A 27,934-nucleotide genomic window follows, 5' to 3' on the forward strand; every position below is an offset into this window, starting at 1 on the left:
TCAATAATGTTAACATTTTACTTTGAAAATTAGCTTTTCATCCAAACTGAAAACAAGTGTATTAAAGGATTTTGCTCAACACTTGTTTGATAAACATGGAGGTCACGGGGGTGGGGGGGTTAGGGTCAATGCTCGGGTCTGAACATGAAAATAATCCAGTTTTAACAACTCAAGTTTAAATGGACTGAAAACATGTGACACTATGAAGACCAACACAAAAGTTATATGAAATCATTTTATTTCATGTTGTGGTGATTCCACACAGGGAGCTTTTCTTTAAAGTAAAACTAAAACGTTCCTGGAGGAACAGAAGAAGGCAGAAGTTACAGCTGCACATTAGACGACAATGATGCAACTTGAATTATATCCTTTTGAAATGTTTATGCCTAATGAAGTGAACTAGTTAACTTAGGATCAGGCTCATATCTGAAGCACACCTCCAGAACACATCAGTCTGACTCAGCCTTTTTTCTCCCCTCTCTCCATTCTTCTTCCTCTCTCATCACATCCCACCTCCCTTCATCCTCTTTCTGCTTCTTTCCTCCTGCACTCATCTCTTCCCACTCATATTCAGTCTGGTGCACACCTATTCTCCTTCTCTGTACCATCTGAGGCCTGTGGTCAGCTCGGGACAGTTTTCTGTCTGAACCCGACTGAGCCAGAGAGAAACCTGAGCCTGATGTTTCCCCCAATTACAGGCAAAAAATCCAGCAGCCCAGCCAGCGTGTCTGAACCAACCTGCAGCCGACATCATCTCAAACTGTCCTGTCAGGTCCCGACGGGTCCCGACGGACTTGGGGTGGGGAACAGACGGATGACATCTTTAACCTTCACCCCCCCTCAATATTCAACACATCAACTTCCATTAACACCTTTAAATGACAGGTTGCTGTAGCCTGATCCGATTGAAACAATCATAATTTTGACAGGATTCTATTCACTAAAGAAAAAGAGACAAACTGATGAGACTCTGACTTTTGGCCTGAACCTTACATTAAAGTCAAATGCTGGAAATGTTGGCACATGACAAGCAGCATGAGTTTAACAAGTCAATACATGTGTGTCAGGGTGAGACCTCAGCTTTGAGTCTCAGTCCACAGCACAGATGGTACAAGAACACAGGTCTGATGGTCTTATCTCTGAGCCCATAGATGAGAGAACTCAGACATCTGGGGAGCATGATGAGGAACACATATAAAGTATTCAGGATGATCAGAAGTATTGGCCTCGTCACAATCTTTGAAATGGCTCCAATGACAGAGTTGTGTATAGTTGATAAGAGACTGAGGCCCAGCTGCACCAGATGCAGCAGCAGCGTGTTACGAGCTTTACGAGCTGAAGCTTTGTCTGTAGACGCTGACCTGGCTGCCACCATCACACCAATGTAGGTGCACGTGATCACTACAGTCGCTGATACAAACACAAAACAAGTGTAAGCTTTGTCATAATCATCAGACATCGGCCCAAGAAACAGGACAAGGGTTCCACAAAAGTCTTTCATCTGCAGAGTGTCCAGGTTTTCAAACGGGAAATCTAACAGCAACAGAACTCGGACGAGGACGTTCAGTGAACTAATGGCCCAAACCACGATGATGGCCAGTGCTGTGTTTGTGATGGTGATGATGGTAGCGTGTCGCAGCGGCTGGCACACAGCTACATATCTCTCCAGAGACATCACCACCAGAGTGAGAGGGGAGATTTCATTGGTGAAATTAGCGAGCATGATCAGAAGACCACACACAGGATACGACAGCCGAGTTCTACAGACAGCGAGTAGATACATTAACTGGCTCAGTGCCATCTGCATGGTGTCGGCAACAAGGAGGTTGTACAGGAGGATGTAACGAGAGGACTCACGAAACACTGCTTTACTCCTCAGGGTGAACAACATGGTGACATTAATGAAGAAGAAGATGCAGCAGGGCACAGAGGTCACAGTGCCCATCATCACTCTCTCCAGAAACATCCAACCAGTAGTAATGTTGGCTTGAGCTGTACGGGACATCTCAGAGAAGCATTTACCACATGAGAAGCTAGAACCTGTTGATGTAGCTGGAAAACAACAGCACAATAAATCTCTTCATCTGTCCCCTGTATTCTGAGAACAGTGGAAAAAACACAAAGAAGCTCGTTGAGTTGCATCCAAAACCCAAAAGCAGTCACATTTCCCTGTGCAGATCATGAGCAGGTCAGTCAGTGTGTCTGTGTGTGAGCAGCTCTGCTGAGGGAACACGTTCCCACCGTCTGTATATCAGCTTCACACCAGTTCACGTGACTCGGACATGTGACCACGTTGTACACTTTTAATTTGGACACGCAAATAAAGTGGTAGTAAACAGGACTTTACACAACTCAAGATGCTATGAGAATATTATAATTATTATTATTTTATTTTTTTATGATGAAATGGCATGTCACTGTTATTGGTTTGTACAAATTCATTTCACTTTTTAATATTTGATGTATGTTTCACTTTCTTCTGATGCTTTGTTTCCTCCTGGGGGATCTGAACCTTTCAGAAGGAACCTGCAAGGTGAAAACTGTTGCACTGATCTGAATATACCATCTGCATCTTTCTGAATTCCTGCAGCATCTATATCAATTTGAATTTAAATTAATTCAACAATCGAATTTGATAATTTTTGCAAAATGTTTTCTTTTCCCAGCAAACTCTCATAAGCGGCGAATGGGAATAAGAGAAGGACAGCATGTGACACTCTGCTGTGAATAATTATAATGATATCTATTTACGGAGCATTTCAAGCAATAAAAAAAAGTTGCAAAATCATTAGAATTAAAAGTAAATATTTATTCTTTTTCTAAGGACAGGAAGTGACTTCGTCCGCCGACCTGATCTCAGACGACAGATCCTTCCAGAGTCTTGAGGCCTCGACTGCAAACTGTCCCCTTTAGTTCTCTGCCTGGTCTGAGACAGATAACAGGCCTCAACGGAGGAGCTCACGATACAAGCTGCTGAGTCGGACACTGAAAGGTCAGATGTAGAGGAAAGAGAGACGCTTTGAAAAGTAATCAGTAAAATCTTAACATCAATTCTGCGAGGAGTCCGTGTGAAGAGGCTCAAACGATGTGATCACGACTCTTGGTTCACGTTAGAAGCAGCTGAGTTCTATAAAGCTTTCAGTCCATCTGTTGTAGTAAGTTAACAAGAAAGTTGCAATGATCCAGACGTGATGATCTCAGTGTCTTTAAAAGTTAGGACAGATTTCCAAGATAGTTAATAATGACATAACATAAAGAACTGCTCATCTGTGTAAGATGACAGGACATGAAAAAGTGTGGATCCTGACAAATACTATCTTTGTTGTCATTTCTGAAAGAACTTTAATGGAATCAAATGTGTTGGGGACACATTTGATTCCAAATGTGTCCCCAACAAATCAAGTAAATTGTGAACAAACATCAGCTCTGATTGGCTACAGTCACTTTACTCCCCACACAGGCTGCTATCGCTTCTTAAGGCAGATTTACAACGACGGGGGAAATCCGGCAAATATCTCCCATAAATCCTCCAGCTCCAGAGGCAGCTCCTTCCCTCAGTGTGACTGAGGCACAGAAAAGCATTTAGGACATAAATATGATATATATATATATATATATATAATATTAACCTGTTTTCAGGACATGTCACATGTAATTTACCACAACATCTCTCTTTGGAGGACGAGACAATCACAAATCATAATTCACTCAAATTCAGCTGCTATTTGGATTTATTTATACTGGTTGTTGTGTTGTATTAAGTAATAAAGTACATGACATTATATTAATATTTGTGTGGATGCCCAGAGTCTGAATGTTGTCCATTAAAACATACATATTACAGTCAAACAGTCAAACAGCACTAAGTGTTAAAACACGGGGTTTGTTGGTGGAGCTGTGGGGAGACATGAAATAAAGTACAAGCTTGTTTTAGTCAGTGTCTTTCTATCAGATGCTAAAACACAGCAAAGTGAATGAGGAGACTTTACAAGGCTGAGACCTTAGTGTTGACCTGAAGGACTTTCAGTCGACAGCAGAGATAAAACATGAGAGCAGGTCTGATGGTCTTATCTCTGATGCCATAGATGAGAGAACTCAGACATCTGGGGAAAATGAAAATGCAAACATAAAGAACATTTTGCAGGCGCACAAATACTAATCTTTGTACACTTCTGGCAACAGCTGTGAGGATTGGGTTGTAGAGGGTGGAGGAGAGACTGAGGCCCAGCTGCACCAGATGCAGCAGCAGCGTGTTACGAGCTTTACGAGCTGAAGCTTTGTCTGTAGACGCTGACCTGGCTGCCACCATCACACCAATGTAGGTGGACGTGATCACTACAGTCGCTGATACAAACACAAAACAAGTGTAAGCTTTGTCATAATCATCAGACACGAGCCCGATCAACATGGCTATGTCCGAGCAAAAGTCTTTCATCTGCAGAGTGTCCAGGTTTTCAAACGGGAAATCTAACAGCAACAGAACTCGGACGAGGACGTTCAGTGAACTAATGGCCCAAACCACGATGATGGCCAGTGCTGTGTTTGTGATGGTGATGATGGTAGCGTGTCGCAGCGGCTGGCACACAGCTACATATCTCTCCAGAGACATCACCACCAGAGTGAGAGGGGAGACTTCATTTGTGAGTTTAACGAGCATGACCAGAAGACCACACACAGGATACGACAGCCGAGTTCTACAGACAGCGAGTAGATACATTAACTGGCTCAGTGTCATCTGCATGGTGTCGGCAACAAGGAGGTTGTACAGGAGGATGTAACGAGAGGACTCACGAAACACTGCTTTACTCCTCAGGGTGAACAACATGGTGACATTAATGAAGAAGAAGATGCAGCAGGGCACAGAGGTCACACTGGAGAACAACAGTCTCTCCAGTAAACCCTGATACTGAGCTCCAGCTGTGACATTGTTCAGAGAGAGATTTGCACTCAACATTTTAGTGCAGCATCAAAGACATGAACCTGTTAAAGTCAAAGAAGCAGTAACACAGATTTCTTCTTGCTCGTATTCCCACAACAGTAACGATGTGCTGTCAGCAGAGACGCCTGAACAGGGTCGAGGCTTCTCTGGTTTCCATGTGAGCAGAGCTTGTCTGCAGGGTCCTTCTGTCCTCACACTGTATATGAAGTCTCACATCACGTGACACCAGCAACTGGCTGACATCTTCTGCATAATCTCTCCACTGTTCTCCAGCAACCATGTCATGTGATTTCTTAGAAGAACATCTATCTCCCTGGCGAAATTATGGTGGGGGCATTAAATTCACAATGAGCATGTCCCTTTAGTTCACAAAGACATGGACATCCAGTCTGTCCTCAAGGTCTGTGTGCCAATGACTTTAAATAAAGATGGACTACAGCACAGCTTCCAAAAGTGAAAAACATGTTGATCAGCTCACAAGTGTTCATGTCTTTGATCGGCTCGGCTTTGATCAGTTATTTGATGATATAAAAACGGTTGAAATGTCATGATTGACAGCTGACAAAATAGTTTGAGCGTGTATCAGCTCCCACGGCTCCACTACACAGACTCACAAACCACAAGACGTCACTGATGTGTATAAAGTTACTAGTGTCCAAACTCGTGTGTTCAGCTATGAGCACCTCTCATTGGCTGAGTCCTCCTGGCTGTCAGATCAAAGTTATTCTACAGATCATATAAACCTAATCTCAGGCATCACACAGACAAGTAGCCTTTGGGTTGATTCATAGCATAGCATAGCATAGCATAGCATAGCATAGCATAGCATAGCATAGCATAGCCCCGGCTCAATGCCACTCCCGCCTAGCATCACTTTGCCTTAACTTGATGATTATATACAATCCACATTACATTCTAACACTTGGCTGCTGAGATCACCAGTGAGCTACAGACAGTTACCTTCACCAGTGAGTTACAGACAGTTACCTTCACCAGTGAGTTACAGACAGTTACCTTCACCAGTGAGCTACAGACAGTTACCTTCACCAGTGAGCTACAGACAGTTACCTTCTCCAGTGAGCTACAGACAGTTACCTTCACCAGTGAGCTACAGACAGTTACCTTCACCAGTGGGTTACAGACAGTTACCTTCAGCAGTGAGCTACAGACAGTTACCTTCTCCAGTGAGCTACAGACAGTTACCTTCACCAGTGAGCTACAGACAGTTACCTTCACCAGTGAGCTACAGACAGTTACCTTCACCAGTGAGCTACAGACAGTTACCTTCACCAGTGGGTTACAGACAGTTACCTTCACCAGTGAGCTACAGACAGTTACCTTCACCAGTGAGCTACAGACAGTTACCTTCACCAGTGAGTTACAGACAGTTACCTTCACCAGTGAGCTACAGACAGTTACCTTCACCAGTGAGCTACAGACAGTTACCTTCACCAGTGAGTTACAGACAGTTACCTTCAGCAGTGAGCTACAGACAGTTACCTTCACCAGTGAGTTACAGACAGTTACCTTCACCAGTGAGTTACAGACAGTTACCTTCACCAGTGAGTTACAGACAGTTACCTTCTCCAGTGAGCTACAGACAGTTACCTTCACCAGTGAGTTACAGACAGTTACCTTCACCAGTGAGTTACAGACAGTTACCTTCACCAGTGAGTTACAGACAGTTACCTTCACCAGTGAGTTACAGACAGTTACCTTCACCAGTGAGCTACAGACAGTTACCTTCACCAGTGAGTTACAGACAGTTACCTTCACCAGTGAGTTACAGACAGTTACCTTCACCAGTGAGTTACAGACAGTTACCTTCTCCAGTGAGTTACAGACAGTTACCTTCACCAGTGAGCTACAGACAGTTACCTTCACCAGTGAGCTACAGACAGTTACCTTCACCAGTGAGCTACAGACAGTTACCTTCACCAGTGAGCTACAGACAGTTACCTTCACCAGTGAGTTACAGACAGTTACCTTCACCAGTGAGCTACAGACAGTTACCTTCAGCAGTGAGCTACAGACAGTTACCTTCACCAGTGAGTTACAGACAGTTACCTTCACCAGTGAGTTACAGACAGTTACCTTCACCAGTGAGCTACAGACAGTTACCTTCACCAGTGAGTTACAGACAGTTACCTTCACCAGTGAGTTACAGACAGTTACCTTCACCAGTGAGCTACAGACAGTTACCTTCTCCAGTGAGTTACAGACAGTTACCTTCAGCAGTGAGCTACAGACAGTTACCTTCACCAGTGAGTTACAGACAGTTACCTTCAGCAGTGAGCTACAGACAGTTACCTTCACCAGTGAGCTACAGACAGTTACCTTCACCAGTGAGTTACAGACAGTTACCTTCACCAGTGAGCTACAGACAGTTACCTTCACCAGTGAGTTACAGACAGTTACCTTCACCAGTGAGCTACAGACAGTTACCTTCACCAGTGGGTTACAGACAGTTACCTTCACCAGTGAGCTACAGACAGTTACCTTCACCAGTGAGTTACAGACAGTTACCTTCAGCAGTGAGTTACAGACAGTTACCTTCACCAGTGAGCTACAGACAGTTACCTTCACCAGTGAGTTACAGACAGTTACCTTCACCAGTGAGTTACAGACAGTTACCTTCACCAGTGAGCTACAGACAGTTACCTTCACCAGTGAGTTACAGACAGTTACCTTCACCAGTGAGCTACAGACAGTTACCTTCACCAGTGAGCTACAGACAGTTACCTTCACCAGTGAGCTACAGACAGTTACCTTCACCAGTGAGCTACAGACAGTTACCTTCACCAGTGAGCTACAGACAGTTACCTTCACCAGTGAGTTACAGACAGTTACCTTCAGCAGTGAGTTACAGACAGTTACCTTCACCAGTGAGCTACAGACAGTTACCTTCACCAGTGAGTTACAGACAGTTACCTTCACCAGTGAGCTACAGACAGTTACCTTCAGCAGTGAGTTACAGACAGTTACCTTCACCAGTGAGCTACAGACAGTTACCTTCACCAGTGAGTTACAGACAGTTACCTTCACCAGTGAGTTACAGACAGTTACCTTCAGCAGTGAGTTACAGACAGTTACCTTCACCAGTGAGTTACAGACAGTTACCTTCACCAGTGGGTTACAGACAGTTACCTTCAGCAGTGGGTTACAGACAGTTACCTTCACCAGTGAGTTACAGACAGTTACCTTCACCAGTGAGCTACAGACAGTTACCTTCACCAGTGAGTTACAGACAGTTACCTTCACCAGTGAGTTACAGACAGTTACCTTCAGCAGTGAGTTACAGACAGTTACCTTCACCAGTGAGTTACAGACAGTTACCTTCACCAGTGAGCTACAGACAGTTACCTTCACCAGTGAGTTACAGACAGTTACCTTCACCAGTGAGCTACAGACAGTTACCTTCACCAGTGAGCTACAGACAGTTACCTTCACCAGTGAGTTACAGACAGTTACCTTCACCAGTGAGTTACAGACAGTTACCTTCAGCAGTGAGTTACAGACAGTTACCTTCACCAGTGAGCTACAGACAGTTACCTTCACCAGTGAGTTACAGACAGTTACCTTCAGCAGTGAGTTACAGACAGTTACCTTCACCAGTGAGCTACAGACAGTTACCTTCACCAGTGAGTTACAGACAGTTACCTTCAGCAGTGAGTTACAGACAGTTACCTTCACCAGTGAGTTACAGACAGTTACCTTCAGCAGTGAGTTACAGACAGTTACCTTCAGCAGTGAGTTACAGACAGTTACCTTCACCAGTGAGTTACAGACAGTTACCTTCACCAGTGAGCTACAGACAGTTACCTTCAGCAGTGAGTTACAGACAGTTACCTTCACCAGTGAGTTACAGACAGTTACCTTCAGCAGTGAGCTACAGACAGTTACCTTCACCAGTGAGTTACAGACAGTTACCTTCACCAGTGAGCTACAGACAGTTACCTTCACCAGTGAGTTACAGACAGTTACCTTCACCAGTGAGCTACAGACAGTTACCTTCAGCAGTGAGTTACAGACAGTTACCTTCACCAGTGAGCTACAGACAGTTACCTTCACCAGTGAGCTACAGACAGTTACCTTCACCAGTGAGTTACAGACAGTTACCTTCACCAGTGAGCTACAGACAGTTACCTTCACCAGTGAGCTACAGACAGTTACCTTCACCAGTGAGTTACAGACAGTTACCTTCAGCAGTGAGCTACAGACAGTTACCTTCACCAGTGAGTTACAGACAGTTACCTTCAGCAGTGAGTTACAGACAGTTACCTTCACCAGTGAGCTACAGACAGTTACCTTCACCAGTGAGTTACAGACAGTTACCTTCAGCAGTGAGTTACAGACAGTTACCTTCACCAGTGAGTTACAGACAGTTACCTTCAGCAGTGAGTTACAGACAGTTACCTTCAGCAGTGAGTTACAGACAGTTACCTTCACCAGTGAGTTACAGACAGTTACCTTCACCAGTGAGCTACAGACAGTTACCTTCACCAGTGTGTTACAGACAGTTACCTTCAGCAGTGAGCTACAGACAGTTACCTTCACCAGTGAGTTACAGACAGTTACCTTCACCAGTGAGCTACAGACAGTTACCTTCACCAGTGAGCTACAGACAGTTACCTTCACCAGTGAGTTACAGACAGTTACCTTCACCAGTGAGCTACAGACAGTTACCTTCACCAGTGAGCTACAGACAGTTACCTTCACCAGTGAGTTACAGACAGTTACCTTCAGCAGTGAGCTACAGACAGTTACCTTCACCAGTGAGTTACAGACAGTTACCTTCACCAGTGAGTTACAGACAGTTACCTTCACCAGTGAGCTACAGACAGTTACCTTCACCAGTGAGTTACAGACAGTTACCTTCAGCAGTGAGCTACAGACAGTTACCTTCACCAGTGAGTTACAGACAGTTACCTTCACCAGTGAGCTACAGACAGTTACCTTCACCAGTGAGTTACAGACAGTTACCTTCACCAGTGAGCTACAGACAGTTACCTTCTCCAGTGAGCTACAGACAGTTACCTTCACCAGTGAGTTACAGACAGTTACCTTCACCAGTGAGTTACAGACAGTTACCTTCACCAGTGAGCTACAGACAGTTACCTTCACCAGTGAGCTACAGACAGTTACCTTCACCAGTGAGCTACAGACAGTTACCTTCTCCAGTGAGCTACAGACAGTTACCTTCACCAGTGAGTTACAGACAGTTACCTTCACCAGTGAGCTACAGACAGTTACCTTCACCAGTGAGTTACAGACAGTTACCTTCACCAGTGAGTTACAGACAGTTACCTTCACCAGTGAGCTACAGACAGTTACCTTCTCCAGTGAGCTACAGACAGTTACCTTCACCAGTGAGTTACAGACAGTTACCTTCACCAGTGAGCTACAGACAGTTACCTTCACCAGTGAGCTACAGACAGTTACCTTCGTATCTCTCAGACAGAGAAAGGTTCTATTCTTGGTCCCATTTTATTTTCCCTGTACCTGCTCCCAATAGGAAATGTCGTCAGCCATTTTAATGGGATATCGTATCGTTGCTATGGCGATGATTTTTTAAACCAGACAATGTCAGCTGCTTAGTGTGTAACTGTGGTGCGGCTGTGGCTGAGGGGGTAGAGCGGCCGTCCTCCAACCGGAAGTCCGGTGGTCCGATCCTCAGTCTTCCCCATCTGCATGCCGAAGTGTCCTTTGGCAAGATACTCAACCCCTGAAATGGCCCCTCGTAGATGTTGAATACACTAATCGTAAGTTGCGTCGGCTAAATGACATGTGATGTAACTGCCATCAGAGAAATGATGTCATTTAACTTCCTTCAGCTAAATTCAAATAAAACAGAAATAATACTTTCATCAGCAGGCGAACTTCTACCATCTCCCCGTCGCCTGGCAACCAATATGAAAACAACAGGTGTCACATTCCATCCAAACAGAATTTTAAAACACACGTTAATGAAATCATTAAACCTACTTCCATCTATGAAATAGTTCCTAAATGAAATCAGTTCTATCTCCCCTGTCTTTTCCCGTCTGGACTTTTGTAATGTTCTTTATACATTAGTCGCCCCTCAGTAAATCTGTGTGAAGTATATTTAACTACACGCACCAGGGAGAAAATGGTCAGGTGTTCCTCTCTGTTGTTGTTAAACTTTAAACTTAGAAAACACTTCCATTCTTTCAAAGTCTGGTCAAATGAAACTTCAAATGTTTCAGATGTACAAGTTTTGGATTCAGACATTGAAGACTGAAGTTAAGTTTTCTGTGTTTGCTGTCGACTTTGTTTGTGCTTGTTAAACTTCGATCCCCTCTGATGATCACCCAGAGGAATCATTAATCATGTCAATATTTACTGAAAGAATTAGGTTTAGAATATTTAATGTGTCTAAATGAGATATCTGGGGAAAGGTCTATTCAGGGATTTCTTTCCGTGACACCCCTGAGTATTTACAGCTGCTGACAAACAACATTACAACCTGTGAGCTGAGGAAACTTGTCCCTTAATGAGCAGTGACATTAGATTCTTTACTGAACTCGATGTAAAGTGTCTTTGACTTTCTTGAAGCACTCTACAAATAAAATGTATTATTATTATAATAATTATGGACGACCTGCTCGATCCCAGACAACAACATCAATCAGATTAACAATTTAAGATTATTAGCATTAAAGTGGTTCCACTACTTGGAACAAACTAATGGAAAATAATTTGTACTGAACGTAGAAAGCTAATCCTTCATCAACATTTAGGTAAATAAAGTTAAGGGATTGGTCGATAGTTGCATCAGGATCAGGGCCAAAGAAAGTTGATGGAGAAACCAACAAGGACAAACTACGTAAATCTCACTACTGACAAAAGATTTCATAAAGGAAGCGAATGATTCTCTGGTTCATTTACTAAAGGTCGATTAGCTCTTACTCTGTATGATGCTGCCAGTGTAGCTGGGTCTTAGCTAACATTAGCTAACATAACCAAAGTTATGGAACTAACTGGAGCATTTGCCTTAACTTGCTGCTACTGTTTGTATATTGTACCTCAGTTACTACAGAAAACGTATATTTGTGTACTTTGTAAAAGAAGAATAAACAAGATTCAAGATTCAAGAGTTTAATGTCAAATGCACAACAATTACATTAAGCAGTCGCTGGCAATGAAATGCTCGGGTCACAGGCTCTCTTATTGCAATGCTCCGAATATTTACAAGCAAAGAAATATTGAATAAAATAATATAAAATAGAATATCAAAAGTTTAAAATAGAAAATAAAATATATATATCTAAATATATATATACACCTAAAGAAAAAAAAGAAAAACAATGGTGCAATTATGTGCAATAGTGCAAATATGCTAAGGTGCTGGTTTGGAGGAGTTTATAAGTCTTATGTCCTGGGGGATGGAACTGTCTCTGAGCCTGGTGGGGGGGCCCGATGCTACGGTACCGTCGGCCAGACGGCAGCAGGCAGAACAGTTTGTGGTTCGGGTGATAGAGGTCTTTGATGATCCGGTCGGCCTTCTTCCTACACCGCTGGTGTAGAGGTCCTCCATGGATGGTAGCTCCGTCCTGGGGATGTGCTGGGCAGACTGCACCACCCTCTGCAGAGCCTTACGGTTCAGGGCGGTGCAGCTGCCGTACCAGGCGGTGATGCAGCCAGTCAGGATGCTCTCTATGGTGCACCTGTATCCTGGAGTCCATGTTGAGCCTCCGCAGCCTGCGGAGGAAGAAGAGCCGCTGTCTGGCCGTCTTCCTGATGGAGTCTGTGTGGTTGGTCCAGGTCAGGTCATCACTGATGTGGACCCCGAGGAACCTGAAGCTGCTGACTCGCTCCACCGTAGTCCCGTTGATGGAGAGGGGGGCGTGTTCTACTCCTTGTCTCTTCCTGTAGTCCACGATCAGCTCCTTTGTTTTGCTGACGTTGAGATGGAGGTTGTTGTCCTGGCACCAAGATGTCAGGGCTCTGACCTCCTCTCTGTAGGCCTTCTCATCGTCGCCGGTGATCAGGCCTATGACGGTCGTGTCATCAGCAAACTTAATGATGGTGTTGGAGCTGTGGGCGGCCACGCAGTGATGCGTGAACAGGGAGGACAGGAGAGGACTGAGCACACAGCCCTGGGGGGCACCGGTGTTAAGAGTCAGGGTGGAGGATGTGGTGCTGCCTATCTGCACCGCCTGTGGTCTGCCCGTCAGGAAGTTCAGGATCCAGTCACGGAGGGCGATGTTGAGCCCAAGGTCTCTGAGCTTGGTGACGAGCTTCAGGGGCACGATGGTGTTGAATGCTGAACTGTAGTCAATGAACAGCATTCTCACATATGTGTCCCTCTGGTCCAGGTGGGAGAGGGCAGTGTGAAGGGTGAGGGAGATGGCATCTGCAGTCGACCTATTTGGCCTGTAGGCAAACTGAAGAGGGTCCAGAGAGTGAGGGAGGGAGGAGGTGATGAAGGTTTGACGAGCCGCTCAAAACACTTCATGATGGTGGAAGTGAGTGCTACTGGGCGGTAGTCGTTCAGGCAGAGGGTTTTTGTTTTCTTGGGAACAGGGACGATGATGGTCTCCTTGAGACATGCGGGGACTACAGACTGGAGCAGTGACAGGTTGAAGATGTCAGTGAACACATCTGCCAGCTGATCTGCACACACCTTGAGAGCTCGGCCAGGGATGCCATCAGGTCCAGGTGCCTTGCGTGTGTTGATCCGGTTAAGTGATCTCCACATGTCTGATGTTAGTTGAGAGCTCAACAACCTGCAAATGAAGAAAACAACTCACAACACATGCAAATACTGAAACGTGCTGTAAATAGCAACGGATCCAGGGAAGTGATGAACCGGCTGTAGCTCAGTGTTCTGTGAAGTTCCATCACCAGTGAAGAGCAGCAGACTTCAGTGACCTCGAGGATGTGTGCGATTAGACTCATTTAGTTTAAACTAGGTGTTCCTAATAAACTGACAACTGCAGATGTTAAATATGTAAATGACAGATTTATCTGCTGTTATTCTATTTTTCTGATCAGAACAAAAATGAACCAAAACATCTGATCATAAAAACGAGCTAGCTCTAAAGCTAACTCAACTTTCTAACAACTTCCAGGAGCTTTTTCCTGAAAGAAATATGGCGGCGACCAGCAAGAGTACAAACTGACGTGGTTAATACAACCAATCACAGCGCTCCATCTGTTCCTCTTTTAAAACAAGTCCGCACAGGTGAACTAGGTCATAACTGTTAACTAGCACTAACTAGTATTTATAGCTTATTCATCATTAACCAGTATTTATCACCATGAACCTTCTCCAGTTCATCCCTGACATTAAAACACTTATTGAATTGTGTTAGAGGTTTAAATTATCTAATTAAATATTCACAAATTTACATACATAAAAAATATTAAACTGAGAAAACTGTCTTTTACCAAATTTTTACAAACATCTGTAAATGTCACATTTACAGATGCTGTCGTCATTGAACCAAAGTATGAAACACACAGAAGAACAGTTTACAAGTATTGAACAATTGAAATTGAAAATAAATAATGACAAACAAAAGATTGGTAAACAGAAAAAGACGACGCAGAAAATATCCAATAGTGAAAATATATATATATTTTTCCTGAAGTTGAATTTTGTCCAACTTTGATGAAGTCTGTACGACTCATCGTCGTAGTTTTAAATAATTTCTGACGGAGGTTTGTCTTCCCAAACAAACATGTGTCCCAACATGAAGTTTAACTCTTATTTTCTCCTCAGGTTCTTTATTCTCTCATTATACTTCTACATTATACTTCTACGTTATACTTCTACATTATACTTCTACATTATACTTCTACGTTATACTTCTACGTTATACTTCTACATTATACTTCTACATTATACTTCTACATTATACTTCTACATTATACTTCTACATTATACTTCTACATTATACTTCTACATTATACTTCTACATTATACTTCTACATTATACTTCTACGTTATACTTCTACATTATACTTCTACATTATACTTCTACATTATACTTCTACATTATACTTCTACATTATACTTCTACGTTATACTTCTACATTATACTTCTACATTATACTTCTACATTATACTTCTACATTATACTTCTACGTTATACTTCTACATTATACTTCTACATTATACTTCTACATTATACTTCTACATTATACTTCTACATTATACTTCTACGTTATACTTCTACATTATACTTCTACATTATACTTCTACATTATACTTCTACATTATACTTCTACGTTATACTTCTACATTATACTTCTACATTATACTTCTACATTATACTTCTACATTATACTTCTACATTATACTTCTACGTTATACTTCTACATTATACTTCTACATTATACTTCTACATTATACTTCTACATTATACTTCTACGTTATACTTCTACGTTATACTTCTACATTATACTTCTACATTATACTTCTACATTATACTTCTACATTATACTTCTACATTATACTTCTACGTTATACTTCTACATTATACTTCTACATTATACTTCTACGTTATACTTCTACGTTATACTTCTACATTATACTTCTACATTATACTTCTACATTATACTTCTACGTTATACTTCTACGTTATACTTCTACATTATACTTCTACATTATACTTCTACGTTATACTTCTACATTATACTTCTACGTTATACTTCTACATTATACTTCTACATTATACTTCTACGTTATACTTCTACATTATACTTCTACATTATACTTCTACGTTATACTTCTACATTATACTTCTACATTATACTTCTACATTATACTTCACTCCCACGACGTACGACAGCAGGTTCAACACTACTCAAACCCTTTTTCCCTTTAGTTAGTTTTAGTTTAGATTCAACAAAAGGGCTTTTAAAGAACCTTTAGTTCAACGGGCGGTTTATTATTTCCGGTCCCTCCTCACACACATTTAACAGTAACGTTATATTTGCCCTGGGATGTGAGATTGAAGGATTTATATATAATTCTAATCAAAATAGTTCATAAACCTTTGATCAGTTTTAGAAAAACCTTCACTAAACACTGATCAGGTCAGGTACTACCTGCATGTGGCCACTGGGGGGCGCGATAGTCTATGTGTGAGCCAGCCCGTGCTTTTATTGTGAAAGAGGAAGTGCGAGTCATTGTGTGACTGTGGTCCAGCGGTCCAGCTCCTCCATCAACCCCATCACCTCCATCACCATGGTGCAGATGATGGAGTCTCAGTGCGAGTATTTCATGTATTTCCCGGCGGTGCCCATCACGGATCTGTCGGACCCGGCTCGGTACCGCAGCCTGCCCCGCCGGAGCCACCTGTACCTGGGGGAGACGGTTCGATTCCTGCTGGTGCTGCGCTGCAGGGACGCGGGGGCGACACCGACCGAGCACGGCCCCGGTAAAACCTCCACCATCCTCATCTTCATCATCTTCATCCGGATGAGAGGGAGATGCTCCATTTATTCTTCCTGTAACGTTCAATGTTCAGACAGAGAATCAGAGTTTTCCGTTTTCATGAAGATTCTATTCACATGTTTCTCTTCTTCATTCTCTCGATCTGCTGCTGTAACGAGATGAATGAATAAGTCTCATCTCATCTCATCTCATAGATTATTATACAAGGAAATACATATCGACCTTTTTAATCCTATAGGTGAAAACATCACTGTCCTCAGCCTGTCCATCGCTGCAGCTCCTCTTTTCAGCCTCTGTCTCAAAGTCTTTAGCTTCTGTCTCTTTAAGACCCCCCCCCCCCCCGATTGGTCAGCTGGTTTACCTTGTTGTGATTGGTCAGCTGCTTCCATCACTTGTAGGAAAGTGTCGCCCTCTGCTCTCCCTTCTCCTGACTTATTGTTGTGGGACGTGTTGGACATGATGATGCAGAGTTTAATCAGGCAGGACAAACTGACCGTCTCATTTATATAAATGGCGTACTCGAAAGAAAATTCTGATCTATAAAACCATGTGCACGCACACCTGAACGCAATGTTCACTTTATAAATCACAGTCCACCTGGAAACGTTCGTACGTAAACCTTCTGACACTGACATGAGGTGTTTGTTAGTGAGGTGGAGGTGAAGAGACATTTGATGGGACAGCAGTGATGTGATTAATAAATAAAATACACTGATACTCTGCCGCTGCTGTTAACACAGCGAGTGAGAGTGAAGACGATAGAAAGAACCGAGCCGGAAATAAGAAAAGATCCAATTAAAGATGGAGGCAGAAAAACACACTGTCAGAATGTGAGGGAACTTGTTGAATCTCCTGTTCGTGTTTTAATCATCCAAAACTGCAGGATTATTAAATTCAGAAACAACTGTGATGTCCTAAATCTATAGAATTTAACAGAATTGTTATTATAAGCTGGTGTTTGTCCTGGGATGGTTCGGTTCCGTCAGTCGATCTAATACTGGACTCAGTTCAGCTCGGAGATCACAGATCAGTAGAATCTAGATCAGCTGATCAGTCATCGCTGAACCCTCGTTTCCTCCTCCTCCTTCCATTCACCTGCATCCATCACCTGCATCCATCACCTGCATCCATCACCTGCATCCATCACCTGCATCCATCACGCAGCATCACGCAGCATCACGCAGCATCACGCACCAGTGTCACCGCAGTATTTATTTATTTAGAGCATCTGGACCGATTCCCTCACATCAGTGGATCCTCACCTCCTCTGGGATATTGTTTGGAAAGTGAATAGTTTTTCTTTATAGTGATCTCCAGGTCGCTCTGTGCACCTGATGGAACAGCCACGTTCACTACAGACCTGTTACACACTCGTCATGGATGATACACGCACAGTGTTAAAAGATTTTATTAAAACCTATTAACGACTCGGCTCTGTAACTCCGATGTTTATCTGAACGTAATTTATTGTAAGTTGTTTTATATATTTTGCAATAAAAGGTTCGTGTGGAACATTTTTGTTGCGCGAGCACAACTAAAGCTGTTGGTTTTAATGTAAATGATGAAGTGGATCAATAATCTGCTTCAGTTCAACTCCTCACGTCTGCGTCGCCACTTTTCTGTTTCCAAAACGTTCGTACGCATGGGTTGAGTGGAAATGCGCAAATATTCCCGTCAAGTTTGTTTTTATAAATCCCAACGTTTGCGTGAGAAGTTCGCCACGGTTATAAATGAGACCCCAAGTATATTTATTATGTTCCTCCTCCACCAGGGGGCGGTGATGGCGCTGCGGCAGGTTTCGGGACGGAGTCGGCCAGCAGTAGAGCGTGGAGGGAGCTCGCCGGCTCTCTGTGCGCTGTGGCCAGTGTGAGTCCAGGTGAGAGCAGCCGCCACCGAGGCAACCACCACCAGCATCACCATGACTACCAGAGCAGCGGGGACGAGGCTAATGAAGATGGCGAGGAGGACTACATCGCAGCAGCGGAGGCGGCCATCGCGGCACTCGGCAGCAGGGTGGACTCCCGGTGTCGTAGCTTCAGGGACTGCAAACCTCTGCTCATCCACAACTCGTCAGGGACAGCCTACAGGGAGTTCCGCAGGGCGCCTGTTCAGGTGCGGAGGTGTTGTGGTTCAGGTTTACAGAGGGACGGGGAACTAGTGAGCAACTAAAGAGGAAACAGTTCTAAACTGTGTCCATGACGTCATGTTCCCAAAATGATCCTAATGATGTTGGTGACATTTTGACTGTAGCGCCCCCTGCAGATCAAGTTTTCTCTCACCCAATAAAAAAGCTCAACATCCACAAACATTATATGTATTCATGGTCCCCAGACTGATACTGTAACAACATTTCATCTGATTTGTTTTTGACTCAACATCTGCAAAGCTAAAAATGTTCTCATCAGCCTCGGCTGTTGTGTTTTGTGCTAATAGCAAATGTTAGCATGCTAACCCGCTACACAAGACTGCATGTGGTTGTTAGCGCTCTGCTCAGCGTCGCCCTCTGCTGACGCTGACATCACTTATTTGCATTGATTGATGATGATTGAAACGCGTCTGTTTCTTCATGTCAGTCTCCGCTGGACGAGCCGGTGGTTCTGACGGATGAAGTGATCTTCCCTCTCACCGTCTCGCTGGACAAACTTCCTGTCAGCACGCTGAAGGTCAAGGTCAGAACGTCACTGTCTGCTTTAGAATCCATCTTGTTTGGAGAGAGGCTCTAGACTCAGGAGTGATTAAGGTCTGTTTGGTAACGACTCAAAAAGATGACAACGCTAGAAACTAGTCTAGAAATGAAGATGTACATCATGTATACATAATGAAGCTAACATATATATATATATATATATATATATATACATATATACATATATATGTATATATATGTATGTATCTTATATGAATGCTGAGGACGTTATTTGGAGTCAGAGTTTGTGCAGTAGTGATCCAGTTTGATCCATGTCCCATCTGCTAACGCAGAGGAGGCCTATAACCTTTACTGCAGCCAGCCACCAGGGGGAGATAGAGACGCTTTGGCTTCCCTGTAGAGGAGCCTTCATGTCGTCCATCTTTCTTTACAGTCTGATGACTCGGTGTTGTTTGTTCAGGTGATGGTCACGGTTTGGAAGAAGGAGGCAGAGAAAGCGGAGGTTCAGGAACTCGGTTACCTGAGCGTCCTGCAGCAGCGAGAACCGACACAGACCTTCAGACACGACCTGAACACCTTCAAGGCTCAGGGTACGACACACACACATTCATACACTTTCAGTTTGACCTCTGACCTCAGCGTTAACCCTCGTCCTCCACAGTGAGCACCACTCTGACCGTCCTGCCGCCACCAACCATCCGCTGTAAACAGATGACCGTCTCTGGGAGACACCTCGCTGTCCTCAAAGGTACCAGATCGTTTTTTATTCAGTTTTATGTTTCTGTTGACTCCTGGTGTGATAGAGAACAGAGGGAGAGGCAGGAATTAGTCTGATCCCTCATTTACTTTTAAAGAGAAAAAGAAACCAGACGTCAGGTTTGACGCTCACCAGCATCAGGACAGGGTCTAAAGAAACGATGTTGTTTATTGGAATGGTTTTAGATTTATAAAAGTTTAACTGTAAACTTTATTTATACCCCACAGTGTTGAATGAGTCTTCTCAGGAGGAGGTGAGTATTCGGGATGTTCGCATTCTGCCGAACCTGAACGCCTCGTACCTTCCCATGATGCCAGACGGCTCCGTCCTGCTGGTGGACAACGTGTGGTGCGTTGTTTAGTTAAATACGTCACATTTCACGTATCACATTGAGATACAATGTGTCTTGTATTAGTTTATATTATATGACTCGACATACAAAACTTTATTACTAATGTAATAATGTTCTTATGTCACATCTCATTGTATTAACCAGCCAATCACAGTGGCTGATTTTTCAGGATTACGTACATATAGATTTAGGAGAGATTTTTTAAAATGTTTGAATTTAAATGTCCCACTTCTCACGTGTTAAATCAGATAAGTTTGTGTCTCATGACCTCGTGTGTCCTCTGCTCAGCCACCAGTCAGGTGAGGTCGGCATGGCGTCTTTCTGCAGGGTGGACAGCCTGGCCTGCCGCCTTCCCAGCATGCTCAGCGCTTTAGAGGAGCACGACTTCTTGTTCCAGCTGCACCTCAACGACATGGGGCAGGACGACTCCAACGAGGTGTGGACACGTTTGTGCTCTTTATTATGGTCTGTGTTGTGGGGTGTCATGGAGATCTTTCATCGTCCGCGAGCTAAAGAAAACACTGAGACAAAACGTTGGTATCAGCGCCCTCTTGTGGTCACTATATGTCATTGTGTTGATGTATTTCAGGGGCTGGAGGTTCCCCTGGTCGCTGTGCTGCAGTGGTCAACTCCCAAGATGCCTTTCACCAATTGTATCTACACCCACTACAGGTAAAGACCAATCAGGATTCACTTCAGACAAAGCAGGTTGTTGCCTGAATGTTAAACATCGACTGATTCAGTGCTTTTTATTTCACCAAACCGGTTTGAGACAGACGCAGCAGCCGACCTCCATCATGACAACAACATTCACAGAATCACTTCCTGTTTGGCAATTTGTCTTCAAACTAAAAGCACAGTGTTTGTTCTGCTGTCATGTTTTATGCATTATCACTAATGACAAGAAATTATTCTGAAGTATCAACACAGGACAAGAGAACACAATATTACAAACAAACACCTTTACTATATAATATAATTTAATATTATATCATATTATATAATAAAATATAATACGATATAATATAATATAATATGATATAATATGACACTGTCAGACAGTAACCTTTAACCCTCTGTGGAGTTAACAAGACAAACACCCCCCCCCCCCCCCCCCCTCTCTCAGGCTGCCCAGCGTCCGTCTGGACCGACCACGGTTCGTCATGACCGCGAGTTGTCCGAGCACGGTCAGAGTGAAGGAGAACTTCAAGGTCAAATACGTTCTGCTCAACAACCTGCAGGACTTCCTGGCTGTACGACTCGTCTGGACCCCCGAGGGTCAGTGTGTGTTTTAACATGAATTCACTCGCGCCTTTCTGAAATTAACGTAAAAGATTAGAAACTGAAACTAAGAAGGATTTACTGTAGCTCAGCCGTGTGTGTGTGTGTGTGTGTGTGTGTGTGTGTGTGTGTGTGTGTGTGTGTGTGTGTGTGTGTGTGTGTGTGTGTGTGTGTGTGTGTGTGTGTGTGTGTGTGTGTGTGTGTGTGCGCAGGTCGTGGTCATGGTGACGATGCAGCTCTGGCGGCTGTGGTGTGTCACTCTCCTCTCAGTAACCTCGGTCACTGTCGTAAAGGAAGAACTTTGTCGTTCTGTGTTTCGTTCCAGATCCTCCGACCAGGACTGTACGAGGTACTGAAGCTCCGCCTCCGTAAAGCTTGGACTGTGTCAAGTAAAAATTGTTTTACACACTGTTCTTCCTCCTCTTCTTCCTCCTCCTCCTCCTCCTCCTCTCTTCAGCTGAGTCAGCACATGAAGCTGAAGCTTCAGTTCACAGCTTCGGTCTCGAACCCTCCTCCAGACGCTCGGCCTCTGTCACGTAAGAACTTTTCTTGATTTGTTCGGGTGAGAATCGTGTTTGAGTTCAATTCTGTGACCGATTCTTCAGTCGTATGAAATCAGAAGCATCTTGACTGGATCAGCTTCAGTGTCGATAAGTGACATCGAGCTTCAGACACTTTGATTTCATTTAATTCTTCACGTTTTAGGTCAATTGATCTTTCTTATTATTAAAAACTAAAAAAGTTTATCATGGTTACAGTTGTCTCCATCTCAGCTAAGTATTATTACCATGGCTACATCTGTGTCCGGCATAGTTGTGTATTGTTACCATCTGTGGTGTTACCATGATTACAACTGAATTCCCCCCCCCAGGTAAAAACAGCCCGTCCAGTCCGGCGGTTCGAGACCTGTTGGACCGTCACCAGGCGAGTCTGGGTCGATCTCAGTCCTTCTCACACCAGCAGCCGTCTCGATCCCACATCATGAGGTAAAACTCAGTTCAGTCATATTTACTGTCATCACGTGACCACGCCCTCATGTGCGGTTCTACTTCAGGACGGGCAGCGCCATGGAGCGACGGGCCATTACCCCACCGGTCGGCTCTCCGGTCGGTCGACCGCTCTACCTGCCGCCACAGGACAGATCGCTGCTGTCACTGGACAAGATCGCCAAGAGGGAGTGTAAAGTCCTGGTGGTGGATCCCGTCAGCTAGGGAGCGAGGGAGCGAGGGAGCGAGGGAGCGAGGGAGCGAGGCAGATGAACGACGAGGAGGAAGAGAGGAGAGACTTTAAAAGAAGAAAATTAATCGATGATAAACTAAATCAAAGCCTTTGGCTTCTCTTCATCATAACTGAACCTGAACCTCCGGTCGAACCTTCTGACCCGTGTTACTGCGGAAACCATTTACTGTAATATGAATTTTTTTATGTGATGTATTATCACGTGTCTGTATTATTTAAAGCAACAGCATCACTGTCTACGACCTCGTTATAAAGGATTTATAATCTGTAACTAAATATTACTGATCAATAAATCCTTTAAAATCAAAGGCAGCGACTGTATATAAAGATGATCAGTGACTGTATATAAAGATGATCAGTGACTGTATATAAAGACGATCAGTGACTGTATATAAAGAGGATCAGTGACTGTATATAAAGATGATCAGTGACTGTATATAAAGATGATCAGTGACTGTATATAAAGATGATCAGTGACTGTATATAAAGACCATCAGTGACTGTATATAAAGAGGATCAGTGACTGTATATAAAGACCATCAGTGACTGTATATAAAGACCATCAGTGACTGTATATAAAGACCATCAGTGACTGTATATAAAGATGATCAGTGACTGTATATAAAGACCATCAGTGACTGTATATAAAGATGATCAGTGACTGTATATAAAGACCATCAGTGACTGTATATAAAGATGATCAGTGACTGTATATAAAGACCATCAGTGACTGTATATAAAGATGATCAGTGACTGTATATAAAGATGATTAGTGACTGTATATAAAGATGATCAGTGACTGTATATAAAGATGATTAGTGACTGTATATAAAGACCATCAGTGACTGTATATAAAGATGATTAGTGACTGTATATAAAGACCATCAGTGACTGTATATAAAGATGATCAGTGACTGTATATAAAGATGATCAGTGACTGTATATAAAGACCATCAGTGACTGTATATAAAGATGATCAGTGACTGTATATAAAGATGATCAGTGACTGTATATAAAGATGATCAGTGACTGTATATAAAGATGATCAGTGACTGTATATAAAGATGATCAGTGACTGTATATAAAGATGATCAGTGACTGTATATAAAGATGATCAGTGACTGTATATAAAGATTAGAGATGACAGAGGTTATAGGTTCTATAGTTTAGTGTTTATAAGGTTCTTGGTTCAACCTCCAGGTTTTTCTGAATCGTCACAGGATCAATATTTAAATACAAATCCACATGTTTATCTACATGTGGACTATAGTGGCATCCTGATCTTGATGGTGGATCCTGATCTTGATGGTGGATCCTGATCGAGGTGGATCCTGATCGTGGACTATGATTGCAGCAGGACTTCTTGATATATAATATTTCTCCTCAGATACTCGACCATTACTGACAATAATCCATCAGTTCATTGACCTTCAGCTACAAAGTGTTTATTCTAATCAAAGCTGTAAATACTCTGATCTCTCTGATGTTGTCTGTTCCACGGGACATCTGTTCACTTGTGTCCGTCCTGGGAGACGGATCCTCACATGTGTCTCTGAGGTTTCTACCTTCTTTACCTGTTAAAGGTTTTAGTAGTTTGACTCTTGAGGGTTAAGGACAGAGGACGTCTCACCTTGTTAAAGACCATGAGACAAACTGGGATTTGAGATTATGGATTATACAAATAAAATGTGATTGATTGGACCAATAAAGACAAATACGGTAAATGATCAAACCTCATATCCAAACTCACTCTGGTTTTAACACTAAGTAATAATCATTTTCTATCTACAATTTCAAATGTATGTGAAATCCTGTCACCCTGTATATATTCTGTTCATGTTATGAATGTGAATTTCAGAATAAAAGCAGGTGATGAGGACGTTTAACAGTGAGTTTGATCAGGTGAAAAATAAAATGGAGATGCCGGGGATTGAACCCGGGACCTCATACATGCGAAGCACGCGCTCTACCACTGAGCTACATCCCCACAGAGTGCAACGTGAGCAGGGAGGTGACTACTAATATGTTGCTATAGGACAGCGGGACGGCACGTGTGTTGTATAGCGCCAAACAATGATCTACATGATGTCACGGCTCTGAAGGTCAACACCTTCAATGTTCTATAGAGAAACTAACAGTTCCCACAATGAGCAGCAGTTTGTGACTGTGGAGGGAAACTCCTTCATTAAGGGGGGGGGGGGGGACTGATGCCTCGACAGTCACCTTACTTCCGCGTTCTCACACTAAAAGAGGACAACCCCTGTCTCCCAGCCAATGAGAAACACAACAGTGTCACGTGCCCAAACGCTGACACGTTCACTGACCTTCTGGAAAAGTCAGCTGGTTAAACATCAAACCTTCTAACTCCTGATCCCAGTGAACATTGACTTTAACTCACAGTCCGTTACAAGATGTATAATGAATGTTATTAATCATTAAGACTCTGTGTTAAATCCCTGGAGGAGCAGGTGGAAGCTGTTTAACATGGAAGAGGTTTTCACTTTGTATCTGTCAGTACGAGTTGTCTTCAGTAGGGGGCGGTACAGGACCGTCCGTGACTACACGTTCATGAGGTCTGGAAACTGAGAAGTTAGTGACGGAGTATTTTCTTCTTCAGGGTTAAACTGATGCCTGGTGTGTCTCTACATGTGTCTCTGCATGTGTCTCTGCATGTGTCTCTGCAGGTGTCTCTACAGGTGTCTCTACAGGTGTCTCTGCATGTGTCTCTACAGGTGTCTCTGCATGTGTCTCTACATGTGTCTCTACAGGTGTCTCTACATGTGTCTCTGCATGTGTCTCTACAGGTGTCTCTGCATGTGTCTCTACATGTGTCTCTACAGGTGTCTTTGCATGTGTCTCTACATGTGTCTCTACATGTGTCTCTGCATGTGTCTCTGCATGTGTCTCTGCAGGTGTCTCTACAGGTGTCTCTGCAGGTGTCTCTGCAGGTGTCTTTGCATGTGTCTCTACAGGTGTCTCTATAGGTGTCTCTACATGTGTCTCTACAGGTGTCTCTATAGGTGTCTCTACATGTGTCTCTACAGGTGTCTCTACATGTGTCTCTACATGTGTCTCTGCATGTGTCTCTACAGGTGTCTCTACAGGTGTCTCTACAGGTGTCTCTACATGTGTCTCTACAGGTGTCTCTACAGGTGTCTCTACATGTATGTGAACATGAAGGTAGAAAACCCAGTACTGAGGCGCCAGCTGCGATGGCCGAGTGGTTAAGGCGTTGGACTTGAAATCCAATGGGATCTTCCCGCGCAGGTTCGAACCCTGCTCGCAGCGTTTTGTTTTCTGATTCTTTTATTATCAACTCACACAAACACATGAGTGACGTCGTCTGTTCCTTTGTTAGAAAGAAGGAATCTATTGGTCCTTTAGAATATAATTATAATAAGATTCACCAGCTCCAGTGAAATGTTTTATTAAAACTGCAGAGTGAAGATTCAACATGTCACCAAGGCTCCGCCCACACAAATATGCGCATTTAATATAAAATAAATCCGTTAATTATAAAGTTTACAAGTGAAGCAAAAATCTTAACGTCTGGTTGATGACTTGTTTCTGTCACAGACCAGCAGGTGGAGCTGATGCTCCAGCTGTAGAGAAAGAGTTGATTAAAACAACATGACAGAAACGTCATGTGAGGACGTCACAGTCACATGAGTCATGTATGTTCACATGTGAATAACTTTCTTTACTTTCCTCTGATTGGCCGAACATCAGCAAGCCTGCCTCATCATCTCACCAGTGCTTGAGTAACTATTAACTAAAAATAAGCAACCAGGAAGTTGACATTGACTGTAAATGGAAATGTTACTCTGCTGTCAGGAAACACAAAGCTAACGTACGTAAAATGTTACTCTGCTAAGAATTAGATTAATTATTTATTAATTAATTTTACTTTTACATGTTTAGGTCATTATCTAAAGCTTTTAATTGATTTATTATTAACATCTGACATGTAACATTATACATCTATGACAGATAATGATTAATATAATATTAGATTAATTTAAAAACAAATGGATGAAAACCCTTAATCATACAAAACAGGTAAAAACCTCATGAGTCTGAGGAAACTGTTAAATCTTCTCATTTTTAACATCGTTACGTAACATAAACCCAGTAAACCCCTCCATCGTCCATTCATTATGAATGATAAGTTTCCTCATGGACGACGGCTGCTGCTTTTCTGCCTTGTCAGGGGAGGGGGGGGGGTGGAGAGGGAGAGAGAGAGGGGGGGGGGGTGGAGAGGGAGTGAGAGAGAGAGAGGGGGGGGGCACACCATGGAGCCCTCCATTTATATTCTCACTCTTTGTCTCTCGCCCTCTCTCTCCTGGCTGAGCAGTGGATTGAAGTGAGAGAGAAACATTAACAGCAGGAGGAGACACAGGATGAAGAGAGAGAGAGAGGGCGAGCGAGGGAGAGAGACAGTGGTAGAGGAGAGGGGGGGGAAGTAAAGGAGGGCGTCTGACGGAGATCAGAGTATTTATAGGAGGAGAAATGAGGAGGTAGAACGACAGAGAGAGAGAGAGAGAGAGAATCCAGACACAATAAGAAGAACAGAAGACAAAGAGGAACGAGCGAGGGAGCGAGGGAGCGAGGGAGCGAGGCAGCAAGGCAGCGAGGGAGCGAGGCAGCGAGGCAGCGAGGCAGCGAGGGAGCGAGGGAGCGAGGCAGCGAGGCAGCGAGGCAGCGAGGGAGCGAGGCAGCATGCTGAGGAGGAAGAGGAGCGTGTCGTTCGGAGGCTTCGGATGGTGAGAACATTCTTCATCCTCTGATAAACCACCTTTCATGGCTTTGAGTTCATTTCCTGTCTGAGCTGCACTCAAGTGACATCATGATGACATCACGGTGACATCACGGTTGCATCACCCCCCTTCTTTAAAAAAGTTAGTGAATAGGATCGTTTGTTTCAGGATGAGACAGCGTGTCTGATCATTAACGTGTCTGAAGTTAAAATTGGACTTTTTCTGAATGAGGTTTGGTTGAAAACTTTCCAGACTCGTTGATTCTTTGTCCGATTGGTTTTCTGGTCGTTGTTTCCAGTCGAGCGACGGCGAACTCTTCCTGCTGCTGCAGTTAATGAACAACTGAGTCTTTCTCAGGAATTTAAGGTTCTATAACACAAAGAGGTCGACTGCACGCGTCACTTCAGTCATGTGGAAATTATTTAAATTGTCTTTTTCATTCTTCATATTGAATTTAACTTTGGATCCAGTTCTTGTTCAATGTTTCAAATAAAAACATGTATTTGCTTTAGGGCTGCACCCAGTCGTTGTTTT

The 27,934-nt window shown here is 43.4% G+C and overlaps 4 protein-coding genes and 2 non-coding genes across 17 annotated transcripts in view; 3 read left to right on the forward strand and 3 right to left on the reverse strand.

Annotated features, from left to right (window-relative positions):
* Positions 1–885: 885 nt before the first annotated feature.
* Positions 886–2,043, reverse strand: LOC117774696 (odorant receptor 131-2-like). The gene has a single exon (XM_034607311.1). It carries the CDS (start codon positions 2,003–2,005, stop codon positions 1,064–1,066), a length of 942 nt encoding a protein of 313 aa, XP_034463202.1. The 5' UTR covers positions 2,006–2,043; the 3' UTR covers positions 886–1,063.
* A 1,993-nt stretch (positions 2,044–4,036) lies between these two features.
* LOC117774694 (odorant receptor 131-2-like) lies at positions 4,037–5,121 on the reverse strand. Its single transcript, XM_034607309.1, has 2 exons — positions 4,267–5,121; positions 4,037–4,103 (listed from the first exon to the last, which is right to left on the reverse strand). The coding sequence occupies exons 1-2, from the start codon at positions 4,952–4,954 to the stop codon at positions 4,096–4,098; spliced, it is 696 nt and encodes a 231-aa protein (XP_034463200.1). The 5' UTR covers positions 4,955–5,121; the 3' UTR covers positions 4,037–4,095.
* Positions 5,122–16,079: 10,958 nt separating this feature from the next.
* Positions 16,080–27,418, forward strand: LOC117774671 (microtubule-associated protein 11-like). Of its 12 annotated transcripts, none has more exons than XM_034607255.1 (14): positions 16,080–16,350; positions 18,139–18,479; positions 18,941–19,036; positions 19,475–19,604; positions 19,676–19,762; positions 19,999–20,119; positions 20,412–20,559; positions 20,713–20,795; positions 21,250–21,401; positions 21,617–21,753; positions 21,862–21,940; positions 22,276–22,390; positions 22,459–22,655; positions 27,262–27,418. In XM_034607255.1, exons 1-13 carry the CDS (start codon positions 16,158–16,160, stop codon positions 22,613–22,615), a joined length of 1,839 nt encoding a protein of 612 aa, XP_034463146.1. In that variant the 5' UTR covers positions 16,080–16,157; the 3' UTR covers positions 22,616–22,655; positions 27,262–27,418. The 12 variants fall into 12 exon arrangements, with proteins under 12 accessions (XP_034463146.1, XP_034463147.1, XP_034463151.1 ...); XM_034607256.1 differs by having other exon boundaries at positions 27,270–27,418; XM_034607260.1 differs by having other exon boundaries at positions 27,278–27,418.
* trnaa-cgc lies at positions 24,559–24,630 on the reverse strand. The gene has a single exon. It is a non-coding gene; the product is annotated as a tRNA-Ala (tRNA).
* The window catches only part of pcf11 (PCF11 cleavage and polyadenylation factor subunit), an 11,808-nt gene continuing 8,724 nt past the window's right edge, over positions 24,851–27,934 (forward strand). The window contains exons 1-4 of the mRNA XM_034607437.1: positions 24,851–24,934; positions 25,328–25,447; positions 25,556–25,615; positions 25,736–25,807. Coding sequence (XP_034463328.1) covers positions 24,851–24,934; positions 25,328–25,447; positions 25,556–25,615; positions 25,736–25,807 — 336 coding nt within the window. The remainder of the gene's footprint in view (positions 24,935–25,327; positions 25,448–25,555; positions 25,616–25,735; positions 25,808–27,934) is intronic.
* trnas-uga lies at positions 25,850–25,931 on the forward strand. Its single transcript has one exon. It is a non-coding gene; the product is annotated as a tRNA-Ser (tRNA).

The sequence above is a fragment of the Hippoglossus hippoglossus genome, chromosome 14, assembly GCF_009819705.1.
Source record: "Hippoglossus hippoglossus isolate fHipHip1 chromosome 14, fHipHip1.pri, whole genome shotgun sequence".
NCBI classification, from domain to species: domain Eukaryota; kingdom Metazoa; phylum Chordata; class Actinopteri; order Pleuronectiformes; family Pleuronectidae; genus Hippoglossus; species Hippoglossus hippoglossus.

Excerpts from the sequence above, each read along its gene's own strand:
- LOC117774696 (XM_034607311.1), bottom strand. The coding sequence starts at position 2,005 with ATGTCCCGTACAGCTCAAGCCAACATTACTACTGGTTGGATGTTTCTG.
- LOC117774694 (XM_034607309.1), bottom strand. The coding sequence starts at position 4,954 with ATGTTGAGTGCAAATCTCTCTCTGAACAATGTCACAGCTGGAGCTCAG.
- LOC117774671 (XM_034607255.1), top strand. The coding sequence starts at position 16,158 with ATGGTGCAGATGATGGAGTCTCAGTGCGAGTATTTCATGTATTTCCCG. Across the intron at positions 19,037-19,474 it reads TCAGCACGCTGAAGGTCAAG|GTGATGGTCACGGTTTGGAA; the intron begins GTCAGAACGTCA and ends TTGTTTGTTCAG. Across the intron at positions 21,402-21,616 it reads ACTCGTCTGGACCCCCGAGG|GTCGTGGTCATGGTGACGAT; the intron begins GTCAGTGTGTGT and ends GTGTGTGCGCAG.